The 20230-nt window shown below is 40.2% G+C and overlaps 1 protein-coding gene across 1 annotated transcript in view; it reads left to right on the top strand.

Annotated features, from left to right (window-relative positions):
• Positions 1–20230, top strand: part of dclre1a (DNA cross-link repair 1A (PSO2 homolog, S. cerevisiae)) — a 63944-nt gene that overhangs the window by 4405 nt on the left and 39309 nt on the right. Inside the window, exon 2 of the mRNA XM_072239801.1 lies at positions 17570–19144. Within this exon, the coding sequence (XP_072095902.1) occupies positions 17570–19144 (1575 nt within the window). The remainder of the gene's footprint in view (positions 1–17569; positions 19145–20230) is intronic.

The following is a 20230-nucleotide window of genomic DNA, read 5'->3' as shown; positions in this document are numbered from 1 at the left end:
TGAGGATTGGCAGGTGGCTAATGTAACCCCACTTTTTAAAAAAGGAGGGAGAGAGAAACTGGGGAATTATAGACCGGTTAGCCTAACGTCGGTGGTGGGGAAACTGCTGGAGTCAGTTATCAAAGATGTGATACAGCACATTTGGAAAGCGGTGAAATCATCGGACAAAGTCAGCATGGATTTGTGAAAGGAAAATCATGTCTGACGAATCTCATAGAATTTTTTGAGGATGTAACTAGTAGAGCGGATAGGGGAGAACCAGTGGATGTGGTATATTTGGATTTTCAAAAGGCTTTTGACAAGGTCCCACACAGGAGATTAGTGTGCAAACTTAAAGCACACGGTATTGGGGGTAAGGTATTGATGTGGATAGAGAATTGGTTAGCAGACAGGAAGCAAAGAGTGGGAATAAACGGGACCTTTTCAGAATGGCAGGCAGTGACTAGTGGGGTACCGCAAGGCTCAGTGCTGGGACCCCAGTTGTTTACAATATATATTAATGACTTGGATGAGGGAATTAAATGCAGCATCTCCAAGTTTGCGGATGACACGAAGCTGGGCGGCAGTGTTAGCTGTGAGGAGGATGCTAAGAGGATGCAGGGTGACTTGGATAGGTTGGGTGAGTGGGCAAATTCATGGCAGATGCAATTTAATGTGGGTAAATGTGAAGTTATCCACTTTGGTGGCAAAAACAGGAAAACAGATTATTATCTGAATGGCGGCCGATTAGGAAAAGGGGAGGTGCAACAAGACCTGGGTGTCATTATACACCAGTCATTGAAAGTGGGCATGCAGGTACAGCAGGCGGTGAAAAAGGCGAATGGTATGCTGGCATTTATAGCGGGAGGATTCGAGTACAGGAGCAGGGAGGTACTACTGCAGTTGTACAAGGCCTTGGTGAGACCACACCTGGAGTATTGTGTGCAGTTTTGGTCCCCTGATCTGAGGAAAGACATCCTTGCCATAGAGGGAGTACAAAGAAGGTTCAACAGATTGATTCCTGGGCTGGCAGGACTTTCATATGAAGAAAGACTGGATGAACTGGGCTTGTACTCGATGGAATTTAGAAGATTGAGGGGGAATCTGATTGAAACGTATAAAATCCTAAAGGGATTGGAAAGGCTAGATGCAGGAAGATTGTTCCCGATGTTGGGGAAGTCCAGAACGAGGCGTCACGGTTTGAGGATAAAGGCGAATACTTTTAGGACTGAGATTAGGAAAAACTTCTTCACACAGAGAGTGGTGAATCTGTGGAATTCTCTGCCACAGGAAACAGTTGAGGCCAGTTCATTGGCTATATTTAAGAGCGAGTTAGATATGGCCCTTGTGGCTAAAGGGATCAGAGGGTATGGAGGGAAGGCTGGTGCAGGGTTCTGAGTTGGATGATCAGCCATGATCATAATAAATGGCGGTGCAGGCTCGAAGGGCCGAATGGCCTACTCCTGCACCTATTTTCTATGTTTCTATGTTATGTACTTGGATTTTCAGAAGGCCTTTGACAAGTTGCCATACATTAATTAGGCTATTTAACAAGATAAGATTCAGTGGCATTACAGGAAGATTGACTGACTGGCAGGAGCAAAGAGAGGGAATAAAGGGAGCCTTAGCTGGTTGGCTGCCGTTAGCTGATGCTGTTCTGTGAGGGTCGGTGATGGGACTGATTCCTTTTACGTTATATGTCACTAATTTATATGATGGCTTTGTGGCCAAGTTTGCAGACAGTACAAAGATAGGGGGAGGGCATGTTGTGCTGAGGAAGCAGGGAGTTTGCAGAAGGACTTAGACAGAGTGGGAGAATGGGAAAAGAATTGGCAGATGGAATATAGTGTAGGGTAATACACTTTTGGTAGAAGGAATAAAAGTGTAGACTGTTTTTTAAACAGGCAGAAGTTTCAAAAATCAGAGGTACATGGGAGACCGTGTGCAGGATCCCCTAAAGGAGGTTAACTTGGAGGTGAGTCAATGGTAAGGAAGGCAAATGCAATGTTGGTATTCATTTTGAGAGGACTAGGAACTTAAAGCAAGGATGTAATGCTGATGCTTTATAAGGCAGACCGTACTTGGAATATTGTGAGCAGTTTTGGGTTCCTTATCTAAGACGTGCTGGTATTGGAGTGGATCCAGGGGTGGATCATGAGAATGAATCCTGGAATGAAAAAGTTAACGTATGAGGAGCATTTGATAACTCTGGGCCTGTACTCACTCGAGATTAGGAGAATGAAGGGGGATCTCATTGAAACCTATCAAATATTAAAAGACCTAGATGGGGTGAATGTGGAGAAGATGTTTCCTATAGTGGGGAAGCCTAGGACCAGAGGACATAGCCTCAGAATAGAGGGATGTCAATGTAGAACAGAGATGAGGAAGAATTTATTTAGCCAGTAGGAGGTGAATCTGTGGAATTCATTGCCAAAGATTGGTGTGAAAGCCAAATCATTGGGTATATTTAAAGCTGAGTTTAATAGGTTCTTGATTAGTCATGGTATCAACAGTTATGAGGAGAAGATAGGAGAATGGGGTTGAGAGGGATAATAGATCAGCCCCGATAGAATGGCAGAGCAGACTCTTGTGTCAAATGGCCTAATTCTGCTCGTGTGTCTTATGGTCTCTGTTCTCATGTAGATTCTGAAGTGATATTTACCCTTAACCTGGCTGTAGATGTTGCCTTACACTGAACACCGTCCATGGTCTTTTCTGTTTTACATATATTTTGTTATGAACAAGTTGATTTTGGTACTTGGGTCATGAATTGCTACCTTACTATAGATAAAGTTTGTCTGCAGTCCGGATTTCTCTACTAATATAATATGAATTAGTATATTATTTTAATGATATTTTGCAGAGAATCAATGGTATAACATAATAAATATGGATGGGTATTTTCCTCAAGTTTTGGCATAAAGTCAAATTAGATTGAACACTGGTTGAATGCCCAAGATGGTGCGGTCTTTCATTGATTCTGTTATAGTTATTATACCAGATTTATTGAGTATGCCTACAAGAAAATGAATCTCAGGGTTGTTTATGGTGACATATGTGTACTTTGATAATAAATTTACTTTGAACTTTGAGCTTTATTTGCTTTTGTGTGGAAATGAAAACTGTAATGATGGTGTTCTGAGAATACAAGTTAACATCCAACATTATGGGATAAATTGGTGGTAAACTTAAGTTTAAGTAATATCTTAACAATCCTATGATTATTTTTTAAGACTGCAATCCTAAACAGCTTAGTGCCCCAATATGAATATACCTGTGAAGTAAGTGCAAGAGGCAGCTCTGAACCAAGGCAGAAATGACTAATGGAAAGAGAAGCACTCTTTGCCATTTTTCTCAGAACTCAATAAACATCAGCAATATAAACTCAAAACTTTTTGCTGTAACTTTGAGTTGTTTTAACATTCTTAATGTATGTTTGTGCTCCAGTGGTTCTGGAGTAGGAAAATAGAAGGGACACAATCAAGCCGTGAAGCTGCTTGGTACTAAAATTTGAAAAAAAAATCACCTTCTGCATTTTTCGAATTCTAATGTATTCCACCCAACCTGATTATGAAGCTCTAATTTACAACACTAAGTCAACTTGACTTTGACCTGTTGACTTATTCATGCTGCATTTGTATGTTAAGTTTGCAATTTTTAGAATACACTTATCTTCCAGAAATGAATTGCCGTGAAGATAGAGTGTATTTGGAATTAAAATTTGACATTTAACTTTATATGGTAGAATTTCCAACCCACTCACAAAAAAATGCAGATACTCCCTGTCCCTACTTAATGCATTCTTTTGAAAGGTTCAGAGCGCAGCTGATGTCTTTCAAGGTAAAGTGTCGAAGCTATGGAGAGATTTTTGTATTTACTAGTTTTGCATCATATTCCATGCTTGTTTAACTGATAAATGGAAGGATGTATTAAAAAGGATGAAATTCTCATGTTATATTGCAAAAAAAAAACACTTCCCCAATAATCCTCCAGTGTGTGTTCCTCACAATTTTCAATTCTCCCCTTTAAATAGTCCTTAATATTTTCTAAAAACATTTCTTTCTAATTTGGGCAGTCCTTAATAGTCATTACCAAATAAAGATAGGAAAAGATTCATGATTCTTCCATCAACTATATCTAGCCAATTTCATGTATTCTCAAGCTGTGAAAATATGTTCAAGATCCGAAGTTGTACCATTTGTAGTGTTTTTACAAGTTCCATCTGATTCAGAAGAATCCAGAGTATTCCCATAGGTTGAGAACATACATTATTTTCACATGAATATTTCTGGTAACTTATTGCCATGCCTACTCAAGGAATGAATTAATCTGACACATTATATGAGCTATGGTTTCAGTAAGAAATTTGCAGGATTAGCAGGATTAAGCATGAAGTTACAAGCAATAAAACTTCATTCAAATTTAGTGAAGATTAAAACTTAAGTTCAAATATATTAGCATAATTGGCAGGCTGATTTTTGGATGACTTGGCAAAGCTGCAGGAGAATAAGATGAAAGTTTTCTCCAGGCTTGTAAAGAAAATATTGTAAGCTACAACATTGGGGAAATAGATATCATTGTCTCCCTTTCTCCATGTCAAAATTTAAAGTATCTCAAAGCAAAACAATGTGTATTGGTAGATTTTCTGTATATTTTCTGTAATCATCTCTTTGCCAGTTCTGACAGAGTCTTCAATCTGATATATTAATTCCACTTATTTTTCCACAAATGTTGCCTGATGTGTTAAGTGTTTCCAGCATGTTCTGTTTTTACTAAACACTGAAATTGTACCACATTTGTTACTTGCAGAGATCTATTCTTTGGATATGCAAATAGCCAGAATAGTATGGCAACACAGACATATCCTGAACTGTGTATCAAGTTTCACGGATATATCAAACAATATATTAATATCAAAAATATTATAGTCAGATGTATCATTATTACAGTGGAGTAAAGGGAATTACAAAGGCATGAAACAGGAGCTGGCCAAAATTCATTGGAAAAGAACAATTTTCAGCTGAGCAGCAATGTCTGGAATTTCTGGAAGCAATTCAGAAGGCGCAGTATATATACATCCCAAAGAGGAAGAAGTATTCTAAAGGCAAGATGACACAACCGTGGCTAACAAGAGAAATCAAAGCCAACATAAAAGCCAAAGAGAGAGCATATAATAAGACCAAAAGATATGGGAGCAGAAGTAGGCCATTCGGCCCATCGAGTCTGCTCCACCATTCAATCGTGGGCTGATCCAAATCTTCCAGTCATCCCCACTCCCCTCCCTTCTCCCCATACCCTTTGATGCCCTGGCTAATCAAGAACCTTTCTATCTCTGCCTTAAATACACCTAATGACTAGGCCTCCACAGCCACTAGTGGCAACAAATTCTGCAGATTTACCACCATCTGACTAGAGTAATTTCTCCTCATCTCTGTTGCAACTGGACGCCCTTCAATCCTGAAGTCGTGCCCTCTTGTCCTAGACTCCCCTAACATGGGAAATAACTTTACCATATCTAATCCGTTCAGGTCTTTTAACATTTGGAATGTTTCTATGAGATCTCCCCTTATTCTCCTGAACTCCAGAGAATACAGCCCAAGAGCTGCCAGATGTTCCTCATACGGTAACCCTTTATTCCTGGAATCATTCTCAATTATTCCTGGAATAATAGAGCAAAACAGTGAGAAGTTAGACGATTGGGAAGCTTTTAAAAACCAACAGTAGGCAACTAAAAAAGTCATAAAGTAAGAAAAGATAGAATATGAAGGTAAACTATCTAATAATATTAAGGGGATACCAAAAGATTTTTCAGATACATAGTGTAAAAGAGAGGCAAGAGTAGATATTAGACTGCTGGAGAGATAGTAATGGGGGACAAGGAAAATGGTGAATGAACTAAACAAGTATTTTGCATCAGTCTTCATTGTGGAAGACATCAGCAGTATGCTGGAAGTTGGAGTGTGTCGGGAGACAGAAGTGTGTGAAGTTGCCATTACTAGGGAGAAGGTTCTTGGGAAACTGAAAGGTCTGAAGTAAGTCACCTAGACCAGATGGTGTACACCCCAGGGTTCTGAAAGAGGTGGCTGAAGAGATTGTGGAAGCATTAGTAGTGAGCTTTCAAGAATCAATTAAGTTTGGCAGGGTTCCGAAGGAGTGGAAAATTTTAAATGTCACTCTACTGTTCAAAAAGGGAGAGAGACAGAAGAAAGGAAATTACAGGGCAGTTAGTCTGACCTCAGTGGTTGGGAAGATGTTTCAGCCAATTGTTAAGGATGTAGTTTTGGAGTACTTGGAGGCATATGATAAAAAAGGTCCAAGTCAGCACGGTTTCCTCAAGGGAAAATCTTGCCTGTCAAATCAGTTGGAATTCTTTGAAGAAATAACAAGCAGCAAAGACAGAGGAGAATAAGTGGATGTTGTGTATTTGGATTTTCAGAAGGCCTTTGACAAGGTGCCGCTCATAAGTGAAGAGCTCATGGTGTTACAGGAAAGGTACTAGCATGGATAAAGCATTGGCTGATTGGCAGGAGGCAAAGAGTGGGAGTAAAGGGAGCCTTTTCTGTTTGACTGCTGGTGACTAGTGGTGTGGCACAGGAGTCTGTGTTGGGACCACTTCTTCTTACGCTGTACATCAATTATTTGGATGAGAGAATTGATGTCTTTGTGCCCAAGTTTGCAGATGATATGAAAATAGGTGGAAGGGCAGGTAATTTTGAGGGAGTGGAGCATCTACCAAAAAGATCAGAACCACCGGATTATCACAACTACAAAACAACCCTCATCTGAAAACAGAATACACAATCAAGGTGAAAAATCATTTTCAATTGCTGCAGAGTGAAGGAGGCCAATCTTCCTGGGACATACTGAAGGAATCCATGGTTGAAGCTGCAAAAGAAACCATCCTACGAAAAGAACGGAGAAGTAAGAAGAAATGGATAACTGGTAATACAATTGCTGCAACAAAAACAGACCATCAAACCAAGAGACAGCGAAGAATACAAACAACTTGATAAGAATGAAAAGAAAATGCAGAGAAGCTAAAGACAGATGGCTAAATGAGAAATGCTCAGAGATAGAAATGCTCCAAACCCATAACCCTGGAACAAAGTTGATGCATAATAAATTAAAGAACTAACTGGCAAATTACCTTAGCAAGTGGATGCATCAAGGCAAAAGGCAGCAGCTTAATTATGAGCAAAAAGGAAATCCTAAACAGATGGACAGAATATATAAAAGAACTTTTTGAAGACCAAAGAGGAGAAAAACCAAACATAAAGAAGAATCTTGAAGGACCTAGCATTCTAAAATCAGAAATTCGAGCAGCCATAAATAAAACAAAACATAACAGAACAACTGGTCTAGACAACATCACTGTTGAAATGATACTGGCCTTAGAAGATTTTGGAATAGAGAAAATAACAGAAATAGCAAATGAAATCTATGATCATGGGGAGATACCTGATGACTTAAGTAAATCAGTGTTCACCACACTTCCAAAGAAAGAGGGAGTTACATCGTACAATAAGCCTGATGAGCCATGTGGCAAAAATTATTCTCAGAGTAATCATGATGAGAGCAAGACGCTGTATAAAACCAGAAATCATTAAAGAACGATGCGGCTTTGTGGAAAACACTGGAACCAGAAGTACAATTTTCATGCTACGGATGATCTGTAAACGAGCCATCCAGGTACAAAAAGACATCTGCCTATGTTTCATCAACTGTACAAAAGCTTTTGACACTGTCAGACACCAAGATCTTCTGGAAATGCTTCAAGATCTTGACATAGATGGGAAAGATATACGTTTCTGGGACCAGACAGCATCCATCAGAATAGAAGGAGAAGTGAGTGAGTATGTGAATATCATGAGAGGAGTCAGGCAAGGTTGTGTCTTTTTGCCAGACTTATTCAACCTGTATAGTGAAAATATCTTGAGAAGTAACAAAGACATCAAAGGATTCACAATTGGAGGCCATAATGTAAATAACATCAGATATGCTGATGACATCGTACTAATAGCTGACTCAGAAACAAAACTGCAAGAACTACTCACTATAGTGGCAGCAGAAAGTAATCGCAAAGGCGCCTCAATCAACACCAAGAAGACAGAAGGCATGGTCATCTCCAGAAAGACAAACATCCCACAATGTGTGATCAAGACCGGAAATATAAACATCAAACAAGTCAACAAATTCGGATATCTTGGCAGCCTAATAACAAGTGATGGCAGGTGCGACGCAGGTATCAAATACAGAATAGCAATAGTGAAAGAAGCTTTCCAAAAAATGAATACTATATTAACAGACAGAAAGATGAGCACGTACACTAAAAACAGAATACTGCAGTGCTACATTTATTCTATCCTGACTTATGGAAGTGAATGCTGGACCATTTCCTCAGCAATGGAAAAGAGACTAAAAGCAGCTGAATTTTGGTTCTACAGGAGAATGGTAAAAATATCATGGACCACACACACATCAAATGAAGAAGTTCTCAGAAGAGCCCTCAGCATACCAACAGCAAGGGAAGGACAACTCAGATTCCTAGTGCACATCATGCGGAAAGATGAACTAGAAAAACTCGTGCTCTCTGGAAAGATCAAGGGGAGCAAACCGAGAGGAAGACCTCGGCTTATGTACATCAAAAGCCTAGCCAGGTGGCTACACGTCGAGGAAATGGAAGTCATCCAAAGAACAAGGGATAGATCTATATGGAAAACCATGGTCACCAACGTCTGCATCGGATATGGTACCTAGACAAACAGAACGTCTACAGAAGGGCTTAGATGAGGAGAATGGGCAAAGAAGTGGCTGATTTGAATACAGTGTCAGGAAATGTATGATCATGCACTTTGGTAGAAGAAATCAAGGGTAGACTATTTTCTAAATGGAGAAAAAATTCAAAAATTTAAGGTACAAAGGTTCTTGGGAGTCCTCATGCACAATTCCCTAAAGGTTAAATTGCAGGTTGAGTCAAGGGTGAGGTAGGCAAATACAATTTTAGCATTCATTTTGAGAGGACTAGAATATAAAAGCAAGGATGTAAAGCTGAGGCTTTATAAAGCACTAGTTGGGCCTCAGTTGGAGTATTGTGAACAAGTTTTGGGCCCCTTATGCAGACATTCCACCTCTCCTGGGAAGTTCTGGGAGTCTCCTGCATATCGATAGTGGTTCCCTGACACCCGGAAATGATATACAATATCCCGGAAATTGATTTTTTTGAGAGAGAGAACGAGCATCCTGATTTGTCTCTCTTCGTGCTAAGAGTGGTCCCCAACCACCGGGCCGCGAGGAAAGAATATGATTTGGTGATATGAAATGATATGAGTCAGCTGCACCTTTCCTTATTCTTTGTTACGCACTGTTGAACTCGAGGTCATTATGCACACGTCATCCATGTCAGTGTGGGAAGAAGATCAACTCCTCGAGCTTGCAAATGATAGTGGGCTGAAAAGTATGTTTGACATAACATCTTTGCCGGCATTCTCGATCAAAGTCAAGACTGAATATCCTGAGATAGCCGCGGAAGCACTGAAAACGTTGCTTCCATTTCCAACATCATATCTCTGCGAAGTGGGGTTTTCTGCAATGAATGCAATGAAAACTAAACTGTGGAATAGACTGGACATAAGGAACCCCTTCAAGTATCGCTATCTCCCAACACCCCTCGATGGGACCGTCTTGTTGCAGGGAAACAAGCCCAGGGCTCCCTCTGATTCAGCAATATTGGTGTGTTGCAATGATTTTATATGTTCATATGAGGAAATTATGCGCTGTGTGTTTAATATCCAAATGTTACTTAAATGTTATGATGCTATTGACTTAGGTGACTTAATAATTGACTTATCACTATATTCATGCGAGGAAAATATGCGCTGTGTGTTTAATACTAAATTCGTTAGATAAACCCTTTTAGAAACGAAATTGAGTGTACTAGCCACTTATAAGTGACTTATAGTTGACTAATCACCTATATTCCAGTCGTGATTTACACCCCCCCCGCCCCCCCCCCGTCAGCTGGCCCGCAAGAATATTGTCAATATTAAACTGGTCCGCGGTGCAGAAAAGGTTGGGGACCCCTGCTAAGTAGGCCTGTCAGTTTTCTCTGTGGGCGGGCTTTACAGGCGACCTCAAAAATAAAGACAGTGTTGCTCGCTGCACTGTTTGCAACAGTGACTTTTCTGTTGCCCATGGTGGGCGAAAATGTAAAAGACATGTTGAGGTGAGTTTAACAGGTGTCATTCATTCATTAGCATATCTAACATTATTTAAACTAGCTGGCTGGCTGCTAAGGAGCTACGCTATTGATGTCCTACGTGATAAAGCCAAACTCCCTGTAAACTTGCTTAAAGTTGTAATAGAATAAACATGATAATATAATATAAGTACATATTTTAATGTCACTTTTTCTGCATATACCCAACTTGGTTTACAGATTAGACAAAATCACTAAACAAAGTATTACACCCTTGGAGGTCGACCGGGTGGGGGGGATGCTACCTCCATGAAACGGTGGTGCTACCTCCCTGAAATGAGTTTTTGCAGGGTGGGATGTCTGCTTATGTAAGAAATGATGTGCTGACTTCGGAGAGGGTTCGAAGGAGGTTCACGAAAATGATTGAAGAACTTGTCATATGAGGAGCGTTTGATGGCTCTGAGCCTTCACTCACTGGAGATAACCTCATTGAAACCTACCGAATGTTGAAAGGCCCTGACAGAGTGGATTTGGAGAGGATATTTCCTATGGTGGGGGGTGCTTAGATCAGAGAACACAGTCTCAAAATAGAGGAATGTCCTTTTAGAATGGAGGAGGTGGAATTTCTTTAGCCAGAGAGTGGTGGATCTGGAATTTGTTGCCACAGGCAGCTGTGGCAGCCAAGTATTTATGTATCTTTAAGGCAGAGGTTGATAGATTCTTGACTGGTCAGGACGTGAAAGGATACGGGGAGAAGGCAGGAGATTGGGGCTGAGAGGGAAATGGATCAGCCATGATGAAATAACAGAGCAGACTCAATGGGCAAATGGCCTAATTCTCCTTCTATATCTTATGATCTTAAAATAGCCACTTAACATCTATCTTAATCTTATTATGTGGGTCAATGAGGGCTAATTAACACAAACATTTATTTATTGTATTCCCCTGTGTAGTTACAATGGTACAGAATCGGAACATCTCATGCAATGTCTTCCTTTGATGTCCTTAAAGTATCAGCGGAAGTTAAATAATGAACTTTTTCTTTTAAAATTGAGGACTGGTTCTTGTTTGAATTTAAAAAATGCTTCTCATATTCTATACCATCTGAAAATATTCAAAGTAGCCTGACCGTCACAACTGCAGTATATGTTCAGACAGAGAACCTTCAGTTTTGTCAGCTTTGCACTTTTCCTGCTGGACTCAAACAGGAGGTGTAGTCTGTATTTTGTGTCTTATGACAGAGTTCAGTTGTTGCTAGCCATTTTACTTGTCTGCACTATTTTTTTTATATTCATTTCTCTTTAACTTTTTAAATTCCTCTTTTCCAAAGCCCACCGCTCTGCTTGTGCTTCGCTCCAAAACAGCACGTAGTTTACGATCTTTTTTACGTCCTTCATTATTTACTTCTAAGGCTAAATAACTACCTGCACGTCTTTTATGAATTTTTAGAATCCTCAGATTCCAATCTAATATTTAACAACTTATAAATTTTAATTGAAGCACGTTCTGAAACTTAGTACCAGGCTTGTGGTGGAATTGAAACAAAAAGTTCTCAACAATGGTCTGATATTTAAATTTGGTTTTACACAACTGTCATACAATCTTAACCAAATGTGTTGGTAATCTATGGTATGATTTTTTACTTTCAATCCAAAAGACTGAGCGATATTCATACTTTCCATCTTTACAGGGAGAATGTGTTCTTGATTTTAGCAGAGCACAGTTAATGTCTGGTGCTGTAGATTTGGCAATATATCTCATTTACTAGTTGTTTTTATGATCATCAGTTGTTTTATTTTTTTCTGTTATTTGTCCATGCTTTTCTTAACCTAATATAGAATTGATTCAGAAAAAGTTATGCAGTCAAATAAAAGAGAGCTTGACTCAACCCTTGTGATCAGGCCTGGCTCATAGTTGACTATGTTGTCGGTTTAAGTCATAGCCAAGCAATAAATTTTGAGCTGAGCATGCTCAAGCTAACACAAGAACCATTTTTGGTTTATGGCAACCCTTGGCTTGTTCTTTTACATTATCTCTTGGTTCAAACATTTTACCACACATAAGGCCTCGATGCTTGTAAACGGGGGTAAAATCCCCCTTGTGAATCACAAAAAAATGTTTTGGGCTGTATAATGCAGAGGTCAAAGTGGAGGGAGGGTTGAGGAAATCAAACCCATGGTTTGGGGTGATTGAGACAGTGAGGGCACAGATGGGTGAGCCATTTGACATAGAACATAGAATAGTACAGCACAGTACAGGCCCTTCGGCCCACAATGTTGTGCCGACCCTCAAACCCTGCCTCCCATATAACCCCCCACCTTAAATTCCTCCATATACCTGTCTAGTAGTCTCTTAAAACTTCACTAGTGTATCTGCCTCCACCACTGACTCAGGCAGTGCATTCCACGCATCAACCACTCTCTGAGTAAAAAACCTTCCTCTAATATCCCCCTTGAACTTCCCACCCCTTACCTTAAAGCCATGTCCTCTTGTATTGAGCAGTGGTGCCCTGGGGAAGAGGCGCTGGCTATCCACTCTATCTATTCCTCTTATTATCTTGTACATCTCTATCATGTCTCCTCTCATCCTCCTTCTCTCCAAAGAGTAAAGCCCTAGCTCCCTTAATCTCTGATCATAATGCATACTTTCTAAACCAGGCAGCATCCTGGTAAATCTCCTCTGTACCCTTTCCAATGCTTCCACATCCTTCCTATAGTGAGGTGACCAGAACTGGACACAGTACTCCAAGTGTGGCCTAACCAGAGTTTTATAGAGCTGCATCATCACATCGCGACTCTTAAACTCTATCCCTCGACTTATGAAAGCTAACACCCCATAAGCTTTCTTAACCACCCTATTCACCTGTGAGGCAACTTTCAGGGATCTGTGGACATGTACCCCGAGATCCCTCTGCTCCTCCACACTACCAAGTATCCTGCCATTTACTTTGTACTCTGCCTTGGAGTTTGTCCTTCCAAAGTGTACCACCTCACACTTCTCTGGGTTGAACTCCATCTGCCACTTCTTAGCCCACTTCTGCATCCTATCAATGTCTCTCTGCAATCTTTGACAATCCTCTACACTATCTACAACACCACCAACCTTTGTGTTGTCTGCAAACTTGCCAACCCACCCTTCTACCCCAACATCCAGGTCGTTAATAAAAATCAGGAAAAGTAGAGGTCCCAGAACAGATCCTTGTAGGACACCACTAGTCACAATCCTCCAATCTGAATGTACTCCCTCCACCACCACCCTCTGCCTTCTGCAGGCAAGCCAATTCTGAATCCACCTGGCCAAGCTTCCCTGGATCCCATGCCTTCTGACTTCCTGAATAAGCCTACCGTGTGGAACCTTATCAAATGCCTTACTAAAATCCATATAGATCACATCCACTGCACTACCCTCATCTATATGCCTGCTCACCTCCTCAAAGAACTCTATCAGGCTTGTTAGACACGATCTGCCTTTCACAAAGCCATGCTGACTGTCCCTGATCAGACCATGATTCTCTAAATGCCTATAGATCCTATCTCTAAGAATCTTTTCCAACAGCTTTCCCACCACAGACGTAAGGCTCACTGGTCTATAATTACCCGAACTATCCCTACTACCTTTTTTGAACAAGGGGACAACGTTCGCCTCCCTCCAATCCTCCTGTACCATTCCCGTGGACAACAAGGACATAAAGATCCTAGCCAGAGGCTCAGCAATCTCTTCCCTCGCCTCGTGAAGCAGCCTGGGGAATATTCTGTCAGGCCCCAGGGACTTATCTGTCCTAATGTATTTTAACAACTCCAACACCTCTTCTCCCTTAATATCAACATGCTCCAGAACATCAACGTCACTCATATTGTCCTCACCATCTTCAAGTTTCCTCTCATTGGTGAATACCGAAAAGAAGTATTCATTGAGGACCTCGCTCACTTCCACAGCCTCCAGGCACATCTTCCCACCTTTATCTCTAATCGGTCCTACCTTCACTCCTGTCATCCTTTTTTTCTTCACATAATTGAAAAATGCCTTGGGGTTTTCCTTTACCCTACTCGCCAAGGCCTTCTCATGCCCCCTTCTTGCTCTTCTCAGCCCCTTCTTAAGCTCCTTTCTTGCTTCCCTATATTCCTCAATAGACCCATCTGATCCTTGCTTCCTGAACCTCATGTATGCTGCCTTCTTCCACCTGACTAGATATTCCACCTCACTTGTCACCCATGGTTCCTTCACCCTACCATTCTTTATCTTCCTCACCAGGACAAATTTATCCCTAACATCCCGCAAGAGATCTCTAAACATCGACCACGTGTCCATAGTACATTTCCCTGCAAAAAGATCATCCCACTTCACACCCAATTAAGAAGAGGATGAAATCCTTGTAAGATGGTTCCCTTTAAAGGGCAACAATGGTGTAATAAGGATAGAATATAAACAGAAAATGCTGGAAATGCTCAGCAAGCTATATCTGTTGGAAGAGAAACTGAGTTAACATTTCAGATTGAAGATTCTTTGTCAGCAATGATAGAGACCTGTGGAGATTGCAGGTAGGATAGAAAGACAAAATCCTGCTTCAATATTCAAGGCTTATGTTCCTGTATACATAATTAACTTTTACACTGGTGATGCCATATATTGTTCATATCACCGTTCATTCTCCATGAACCAACAGACAAAATTGCTGTCAATGATTTTAGTGCTGAGTCTTCAGTTCCGATCTGAAAATAATAAACGTGAGAACTCCTGCCAGTGTTATGCAGGGGATTGATAACTGGCTGGTGGTGTAGTGGCATCAGCAATGGTCCTGGGTGGCTCTGAGTTTGAATTTGGCCTGGTCCTTGCGTGCTTTCCATAGGTGCTGGGTTGAGCATGGAGCTCGCAACTTGGCCTCTTCAAAAAAAAAACAGACAAAGGCTAGAGAAATGGGAAGGGTGCTGCCTGATGCCCCACAAGGCACGGAAAGGAACTAACTTCAAGGGATTCAACAGGAATTCTGCAGATGCTGGAAATTCAAGCTACACACAGCACAGTTGCTGGTGAACGCAGCAGGCCAGGCAGCATCTCTAGGAAGAGGTACAGTCGACGTTTCAGGCCGAGACCCTTCGTCAGGACTAACTGAAGGGAGAGTTAGTAAGAGATTTGAAAGTGGGCACTTTGAAAACCAGTGGTTTAAACGAAGGTTCTATCAGCCTGTTCATGTAAACTTATTAAAAAAGGCTCATGACAGCATTAGGGAGAGCAGCAGTTTCCCTTGTTAGCCAAGCCAGATTTTTCATCCTACAATAGCACTGTCTTTATTGTTTGCAGACTACCTCTATGTACCTATATGTAATTGGCTGTAAATAGCTAGGGATGTTAAAAGGTCACGCAAGGCATAACTCTTACTGTTTTTTGTAGTAGGAATTCCTAGTAGCCACATACTTATAATAATCAGTGGCTGAGAAATGGATAAAAGTTGCTGGAATCCTTCTTTACCCAATAATTATCAATGATAAATTACCCTTAAACAGCAATAAACCTATCTGAGAGGGGAAAAAAAACATGAAATCTCATCTTGTCCAATGTTCATGCACAGGAGTGAACCTGAGGTTACCTGTAATTTTAATTTTCCATCCCGTCTGTCTGTGGCTTCCTACATTGTTACTGTGAGGTCCACTGCAAGCTTGATGGACAACATCTCATCTTACATCTGGGGATGTTGAAGCCTCCTGGAATCAATATCAAATACAGTATCAATATCACTTTAGGTGTGTTATTGCCCATTACACAACTGGTATTTAGGGCAGCAATGAAGGTCCTCCATTGCTGGCGGTGTTCAAGGCTTCCTTCATCATGTCAGTAACTTCCTTTTGGTATTCACTACTGTCAATCACGTAAATCCCAGGTGGACACTCAGGAATACTGTCACGCTCAGATGTGGAAGGATTCTCCCTTCCTGTTTCCGTAACAATTTTGTTTTAGTACTCAGAACTGTTCGTCCTGAACCTTGATGACCAGTAGACCTCTACCCTTCGACCTGTTTGGCATGTATGTGACCCTTCCAAAAGCTAAAGCATAAAGCTCTGACTCCAGTCAACATAGTTGTCCAGGTCCTCATTGAGGCATGCAAGCTTCCAAACCCAACAACAAGGTTCTGGTCCTCTTGGAGACTATCTTTAGGCAGCTTATATTACCTTCAGTGTAAGTTAACATTTCGGGTTGAGGTTCTGCATCAGAATTGAGAGGGGACGAGGAAAGATTGTTGATATATGGTAGTACAAGAAGGGGTGGTAGTGATGGTGAGGCAGTAATGGGAAACAGTCTGGTAAGTGATAAGCTAAAGCAGATGGGGAAGAGGATGGGCTGATGAAACTGTGATGGGGTGGAAAGATATGGAAGAGGGGGCACAAATAAAAGAAAACTAGGTGGATCGGGGAGTGTGTGGGAGAACCCCAGTTCTAAAGGTTACCTAAAATTGGAAAATTCACTGCTCAAACTGTTCAGCTGTAAGTTAACAAGTTGGGAGATTTATGAGCAGGATATGCACGTGGAGTTATATTGGCTTTGATACTATCTTATTAGAGGACGGAGGTTTCATTTGATTTAAGCCTGATATACATATTGGCCACAATAGTATTCCTTTGAAGTATATTAGTGGAATGAATGGATGATCCTGCAGAATGGTTGAAGTCCATCAGCATCTCTCCTTGGGTTCATTGCAGAAACACCCAATATGTGTTACCTCAAAATCCTTTAACATCACTTTTTTAAAGGAGTGTTAATGAAAGTACAAAACGGAACATTTGATAAGTCATTATTGAATAAAATTCTACAAAAAGTAGTGGAACTGGCCCAGTCCATCACGGGTAAATACCCTCCCAACCATTGAGCACATACATGAAACATTGTCATAGGAAAGCAGCATCCATCATCAGGGATCCCCAACACCCAGGATATGCTTTCTTCTCACTGCTGCCATCAGGAAGAAGGTTCAAGATCCTCAGGACTCACACCACTAGGTTCAGGAACAGTTACTACCCCTTAACCATCAGGCAATAATTCACTCAATTTCACTTTCCCCAATATTGAAATGTTCCCACAACCAATGGACTCACTTTCAATTACTCTTTATCTCATGTTCTTGATATTTATTATTTGTTTATTATTATTTCCTCTTTTGTATTTAGAAGATGGTTGTCTTCTGCACTCTGGTTGACCGCCCTAGTCAAGTAGTCTTTCATTGATTCTGTTATAATTCTATAGATTTATTGAGTATGCCCACAAGCAAATGAATCTTGTGGTTGTATATAGTGGCATAAATGTAGTGTGATAATAAGCTTACTTCAAACTTTTTGAAAGCATTAAATTGTTAATTCATCAGAATTTTTGAATGGAAAGTTCTGTAATGATTTTCTTTATTTTCAGAATGCCCAGATGGTTTGCTTTGTAACAGTACCATACCAAGACACTATAAACGTTACTCCCATATGCTACTTGCTGAAAGCAGAGCTTTGAGCCAAAATGACGGTCAATCTGCATTATGCAATGGCTTGGAGAAGGATACCCTGATTGTTTCCCCTGACTGTAACAAGAATCATCAATCCTCCCAAAATGGTCAATTTCTTCAGATTAAAGAAAGTCCAACAAGCAAAACCCAAAATGCATTACTACTGCTAAAATCACCTGTTAACAAGGTTACTGGAAACAAATTCAAACTTAGAAGAGGAACAAATGAGACACCCTTGTCTAAAAAAGTTTCAAAGAAAAGAATATCTGCATTGTCAACTGATAACCCTATCAGAGAATTGACTTGTTCAGAATCACAATTAACAACACAAGTAAAACCTGCAATCAATATGGATGGATTGTTTAATGAGACTGCAATCAATGATGTAATTAAGGACCTGAAGAGTTTCTCAGAACATAATTCTACTTTTGCCCTTGCTTCAAATACCAATTATGATGATGATGATGATGATATCAGTTACTCTCCACTTTGTAGTGAAGATGAAATTCCTAATCATAAATCTCAATCTTTTCCAAGGAAGCAGTTGTTTCAAGATCAAAGTATTAAACATTGTTGTAAAAGTGAAAACATTATGTTTTCTGACTTTAGGAGTCAGGAGTTAAGTTGCAAATCTAGTGCCATTAAAGACACAGTCATACCTGGTATTGATGCTCTCAGCATTGGCCCAGACCCTGCCCTATTGATTGATTGTGTCAGTATTTCAACACAAAATAGAAAAGAGGGTGAAACAAAATTACCACACCCAAAATTGAAATTGTCAGCATATGACTGGATTCCATTAAATAATAAAGACAATGAAGAGGTAAATAATCAGTCACAATCTAATTTAGCTGGTTGTGCAACCTTCATTAAATTGGAATCAGAAGACTCAAATTTTAGCAGTTTATTACTTCTCCCTCAAATTAAAGAGGAACAACAGTCTACTTTGTGTGCTGGTATGGAAGAACTTTTTGATAATCAAGTTAGAAATGAATGGGAAGGTAATTCTAAAAATATCATGGAGACATCATTGGCTGGCACTCAGAGCTTTATTTCTGAGAAATTGGGAAGCAATATACAAAAGGACAATAATCCAAAAAATCAAATTTTGGAAGTGGTATCACTAAATTCATTGGAAAAAGGTTCTTTAAATACCCCCAAGAGGACTGCTTTTAATAAAGAATTAAAGCAAACTGATATTGGAGTTTTCTTTGGACTTCAACCAAAAATCAAAGATGAGAAAGAATGTCTCAAAAATGAAATTCAAGGAAAAACAAAAGAATTATTTTCAGCGCTGTCATGTATTACAAAGAGACAACGACAAAGGAAGAGGAAAATTGATAGCTCTGTAGGAGATGAAGCTTGCGTAGGAAATGTAGAAAAGCTTCAATCAGACCTTATTGAAGAACAGCAACGCAAAATGAAAAGACAAAGGAGAGAAATGAGTTCATACAGCAAAAATAAGCAGTGTCCTTTTTACAAGAAGATCCCAGGTAAGCTGTCAATTATTTTAACAGTACTTGACAAATTGTTTTCTTTTAGGTACAAATTAGGACTCAAATTATAAGCAGTTTATGGTATTTTAGTCTAATGTTGAAGTGTGTCTAGTCAGGATTTTTTATGTTTTTGAGCAGAAAACATGTTTTCTTTAACCAACACACATCAAAGTTGCTGGTGAACGCAGCAGGCCAGGCAGCATCTCTAGGAAGAGGTGCAGTCGACGTTTCAGGCCGAGACCCTTCGGTTAGTCCTGACGAAGGGTCTCGGCCTGAAACGTCGACTGCACCTCTTCCTAGAGATGCTGCCTGGCCTGCTGCGTTCACCAGTAACGTTGATGTGTGTTGCTTGAATTTCCAGCATCTGCAGAATTCCTGTTGTGTACATGTTTTCTTTAACATGTTTCTATTATACTATGTAGTTGCAAAATGCAGGAGACGGTTTTGAACTCTGATAAAGTTAGGTGCTGCTTAACTGTCCATTAGATAAGCAGTATATAACAAACTGAGCAAGAAGGAATATTGCTGCTGTTAAATTGTAGCTTTTTGATTAAGATATGGAAGTGGCAAAGCAGAGGTTTTATAGTCCTGGAATTCTCGCTGCCAGACGATTCTGGAGGTTGAATTATTGGGGTATTGAAGATAAAGTTGATACGTTTTTGGAAGATCAGCCATCAGAAAGAAGGTACAGGAGCCTTATGACTCACACCACCAGGCTCGGAACCATTACTACCCCTCAACCATTATGCTCTTGAACCAAAGGGGATAACTTCACTTGTTTCCACAACCAGTGGACTCACTTTCAAGGACTTTTTATCTCATGTTCTTGATATTTATTGCTTATTTATTATTATTTCTTCTTTTTGTATTTGCACAGTTTGTTGGCTTCTGCACTGTGGTTGAATGCCCAAGTTGGTGCAATCTTTTTTTGAAATGGTTGTTAGTCAATACTTTTATTGAGTATGCCCACAAAGAAATGAAGCTCAGTGTTGTGTATGGTGATGTACATGTAGTTTAATAAACTTTGAACTTTGAAATGAGGGCTATAGAGAACTAGCAGAAAGAGACATAGGATAGATTAAG

The sequence above is a fragment of the Mobula birostris genome, chromosome 21, assembly GCF_030028105.1.
Source record: "Mobula birostris isolate sMobBir1 chromosome 21, sMobBir1.hap1, whole genome shotgun sequence".
In the NCBI taxonomy this organism is placed as follows: domain Eukaryota; kingdom Metazoa; phylum Chordata; class Chondrichthyes; order Myliobatiformes; family Myliobatidae; genus Mobula; species Mobula birostris.
This window is presented reverse-complemented; position numbering and strand designations above follow the sequence as displayed.